Source organism: Petromyzon marinus, assembly GCF_048934315.1.
Source record: "Petromyzon marinus isolate PM22_M1 ecotype Great Lakes invasive population chromosome 67 unlocalized genomic scaffold, UKy_Petmar_22M1.pri1.0 chr67_unloc.4, whole genome shotgun sequence".
NCBI lineage: Eukaryota > Metazoa > Chordata > Hyperoartia > Petromyzontiformes > Petromyzontidae > Petromyzon > Petromyzon marinus.
This window is the reverse complement of record NW_027422594.1, coordinates 864619-869323: the sequence shown is the minus strand read 5'-3', so window position 1 is coordinate 869323 and position 4705 is coordinate 864619. Positions and strand designations below refer to the sequence as shown.

The 4705-nt window shown below is 52.2% G+C and overlaps 1 protein-coding gene across 4 annotated transcripts in view; it reads right to left on the bottom strand.

Moving 5' to 3' along the window:
• Window positions 1-664: 664 nt before the first annotated feature.
• Window positions 665-4705, bottom strand: part of LOC116938023 (mitochondrial import receptor subunit TOM22 homolog) — an 11406-nt gene continuing 7365 nt past the window's right edge. For all 4 annotated transcript variants that reach the window (XM_076058020.1, XM_076058021.1, XM_032945186.2 and 1 more), the window contains one exon: window positions 665-2681. In XM_076058020.1, coding sequence (XP_075914135.1) covers window positions 2622-2681 — 60 coding nt within the window. In that variant the 3' untranslated portion in view covers window positions 665-2621. The remainder of the gene's footprint in view (window positions 2682-4705) is intronic.

Here is a 4705-nt window from a genome sequence, read left to right as displayed (position 1 = left end):
CTCGTAGTGACACCCACCCACCCACCAACCCTCCCACCCACCACTCGTAGTGACACCCACCCACCAATCCACCCACCCACCAACCCACCCACCCACCACTCCTCGTAGTGACACACACCAACCCACTCACCCACCCAACCACTCACCACTGCTCATAGTGACACACTCACTCACCCACCCACCTCACTCACCTCACCGACCTCACCCACCCACCCACTCACCTCACCCACCCACTCACTCACCCACCCACCTCACCCACCTCACTCACCTCACCCACCCACCCACCTCACCCGTCCACCCACTCGCCCACCCACTCACCCACCCACCCACCTCACCTCAACCACCCACCTCACCCACCCACCCACCTCACCCACCCACTCACCTCACCCACCCACTCACCTCACCCACCCACCCACTCACCCATCCATCCACTCACCCATCCATCCACTCACCCACTCACCCATCCATCCACTCACCCACCCATCCACTCACCTCACCCATCCACTCGCCCACCCACTCACCCACCCACTCACCCATCCACCTCACCCACCCACCCACCCACTCACCTCACCCATCCACCCACTCACCCACTCACCCACCCACTCATCCACCCACCCACCACTGCTCTTAGTGACACCCACACAGAGGGAAGGCGTCTCTGCTGCTCAGTCCCTTTGGTTTAATTCACAAAAAACAGTGAGCCATCGTACAGCGGTGACACGGCGAGTGTGTGTGTCTCTCTCTCTCTGTGTGTCTGTGTGTGTGTCTCTCTCTCTGTGTGTGTCTGTGTGTGTCTCTCTCTCTCTGTGTGTGTCTGTGTGTGTCTCTCTCTCTGTGTGTCTCTGTGTGTGTCTGTGTGTGTGTCTCTCTCTCTGTGTGTCTCTGTGTGTGTCTCTGTGTGTATGTGTGTCTCTCTCTCTCTGTGTGTGTCTCTGTGAGTGAGTCTCTGTGTGTGTGCGTGTCTCTCTCTCTCTCTGTGTGTATGTCTCTGTGTGTGTGCGTGTCTCTCTCTCTCTGTCTGTGTGTGTGTCTGTGTGTGTGTGTCTCTCTCTGTGTGTGTGCGTGTCTCTGTGTGTGTGTCTGTGTGGGTCTCTGTGTGAGTGTGCGTATCTCTCTCTCTGTGTGTCTCTCTCTCTCTCTGTGAGTCTCTGTGTGTGTCTCTGTGTGTGTGTCTCTGTGTGTGTGTCTCTGTGTGTATGTGTCTCTCTCTCTCTCTGTGTGTCTCTGTCTGTGTGTCTCTGTGAGTGAGTCTCTGTGTGTGTGCGTGTCTCTCTCTCTCTCTCTCTGTGTGTATGTCTCTGTGTGTGTGCGTGTCTCTCTCTCTGTGTGTGAGTCTCTGTGTGTGTGTCTCTGTGTGTGAGTCTCTGTGTGTGTGTGTCTGTGTGGGTCTCTGTGAGTGTGTGTGTCTCTCTCTCTCTGTGTGTGTCTCTCTCTCTCTGTCTGTGTGTGTGTCTGTGTGTGTGTGTCTCTCTCTGTGTGTGTGTGTCTGTGTGTGTGTCTCTCTCTCTCTCTGTCTGTGTGTGTGTCTGTGCGTGTCTCTGTGTGTGTGTCTGTGTGTGTGTCTCTGTGTGCGTGTCTCTCTCTCTGTCTGTGTGTGTCTCTCTGTCTGTGTGCGTGTCTGTGTGTGTGTCTCTCTCTCTGTGTGTGTGCGTGTCTGTGTGTGTGTCTGTGTGTGTCTGTGTGTGTCTGTGAGTGTGCGTATCTCTCTCTCTCTCTCTGTGTGTCTCTCTCTCTCTGTGTGTCTCTGTGTGTATGTGTGTCTCTCTCTCTCTCTGTGTGTCTCTGTGAGTGAGTCTCTGTGTGTGTGCGTGTCTCTTTCTCTGTGTCTCTGTGTGTGCGTCTCTGTGTGTGTGTGTCTCTGTGTGTGTGTCTGTGTGTCTCTGTGTGTGTGTTCGACACTTCACGTGGCCTCAGGGTGCACATAGCCTGGCACAAGCGTCGTGGTGACGTCACCGCCACTTAGCGGCGAAAGGCGGTTGTTGTTGTTGTGTGTCTGTGTGTGTCTCTGAGTGTGCGTGTCTCTCTCTCTGTGTCTCTGTGTGTGTCTCTGTGTGTGTGTCTCTATGCATGTGTCTCTGTGCGTGTGTCTCTATGGGTGTGTCTCCGTGCGTGTGTCTCTGTGCGTGTGTCTCTGTGCGTGTGTCTCTGTGCGTGTGTCTCTGTGCGTGTGTGTCTCTGTGAGTGTGCGTGTCTCTCTCTCTCTCTATGTGTCTCTGTGTGTGTGTCTCTGTGTGCGAGTCTCTGTGTGTGAGTCTCTGTGTGTGAGTCTCTGTGTGTGTCTCTCTCTCTGTGCGTGTGTCTCTCTCTCTCTCTGTGCGTGTGTCTCTGTGTGTGTGTCTCTGTGTGTGTGTGTGTGTCTCTGTGCGTGTGTGTCTCTGTGTGTGTGTCTCTGTGTGTGTGTGTGCGTCTCTGTGTGTGTGCGTGTCTCTCTCTCTCTGTGTGTGTGCGTCTCTGTGTGTGTGTGTGCGTCTCTGTGTGTGTGTGTGCGTCTCTGTGTGTGAGTCTCTGTGTGTGCGTCTGTGTGTGTGTGTCTCTGTGTGTGTGCGTCCTGGCACAAGCGTCGTGGTGACGTCACCGCCACTTAGTGGCGAATGGCGGTTGTTGTTGTTGTTGTTGTGTGTCTATGTTTTAGGAGGAGGCAGTATTCCTCCTGAGACTCCTGCACTTGGTCCCAGCAAAATCTACAGACAAAGAGACAGAGGGACACAGAGAGAGAGACACAAAGAGAGAGACAGAGAGACACAGAGAGAGACACAGAGAGCCACACACAGAGTTACAGGGAGAGACAGAGAGAGACAGAGAGAGACCCACACAGAGACATACATAGAGACACAGAGAGAGACACAGAGAGAGACCCACACAGAGACATACATAGAGACACAGAGAGAGACACAAAGAGAGACACACAAAGAGAGAGACAGAGAGACACAGAGAGAGACGCACAGAGAGCCACACACAGAGATACAGGGAGAGACAGAGAGACAGAGAGAGACCCACACAGAGACATACATAGAGACACAGAGAGAGAGACACAGAGAAAGACACACAGAGAGAGACACAAAGAGAGAGACAGAGAGACACAGAGAGAGACGCACAGAGAGCCACACACAGAGATACAGGGAGAGACAGAGAGAGACCCACACAGAGACATGCATGGAGACACAGAGAGAGAGAGAGACACAGAGAGAGACACAAAGAGAGAGACACACAAAGAGAGAGAGACAGAGAGACACAGAGAAAGACGCACAGAGAGCCACACACAGAGATACAGGGAGAGACAGAGAGAGACCCACACAGAGACATACATAGAGACACAGAGAGAGAGACACAGAGAGAGACACAAAGAAAGAGACACAAAGAGAGAGACAGAGAGACACAGAGAGAGACGCACAGAGAGCCACACACAGAGATACAGGGAGAGACACAGAGAGACAGAGAGAGACCCACACAGAGACATACATAGAGACACAGAGAGAGACACAGAGAGAGACAGAGAGACACAGAGACACACAGAGACACAGAGAGACAGAGGGACACACACAGATAGACAGAGGGAGACAGAGAGGGAGACAGAGAGAAAGAGACAGGGAGACAAGAGAGAGACACACAGAGACAGAGACACAGATAGAGACAGAGAGACACACAGATAGAGACAGAGAGACACACAGAGACAGAGAGACACACAGAGACAGAGAGACACACAGAGACAGAGAGACACACAGAGACAGAGACACACAGAGACAGAGAGAGACACAGAGACAGAGAGACACACAGAGACAGAGAGACACACAGAGACAGACACACAGAGACAGAGAGACACACAGAGACAGAGAGAAACACAGAGAGACACACAGAGAGAAAGAGACAGGGAGAGAGACAAGAGAGAGACACAGATAGAGACAGAGAGACACACAGAGACAGAGAGACACACAGAGATAGAGAGACACACAGAGATAGACACACAGAGACAGAGAGACACACAGAGACAGAGAGAAACACAGAGAGACACACAGAGAGAAAGAGACAGGGAGAGAGACAAGAGAGAGACACAGACAGAGACAGAGAGACACAGAGACAGAGAGACACACAGAGACAGAGAGACACACAGAGATAGACACACAGAGACAGAGAGACACACAGAGACAGAGAGAAACACAGAGAGACACACAGAGAGAAAGAGACAGGGAGAGAGACAAGAGAGAGACACAGATAGAGACAGAGAGACACACAGAGACAGAGAGACACACAGAGACAGACACACAGAGACAGAGAGACACACAGAGACAGAGAGAAACACAGAGAGAGAGACAGAGAGAAAGAGACAGGGAGAGAGACAAGAGAGAGACACAGATAGAGACAGAGAGACACACAGAGACAGAGAGACACACAGAGACAGAGAGACACACAGAGACAGAGAGACACACAGAGACAGAGAGACACACAGAGACAGAGAGACAGATAGAGACAGAGAGACACACAGAGACACACGGAGACAGAGACACACACAGATACAGAGACAGAGAGACACACAGAGACAGAGAGAGACACACACAGATACACAGAGGGAAACACAGAGAGGGACAGGGAGAGAGAGACACAGACAGAGACACAGAGAGAGACACAGAGGCAGACAGAACGAGACAGGGAGAGAGACAAGAGAGAGACACAGATAGAGACAGAGAGACACACAGAGACAGAGAGACAC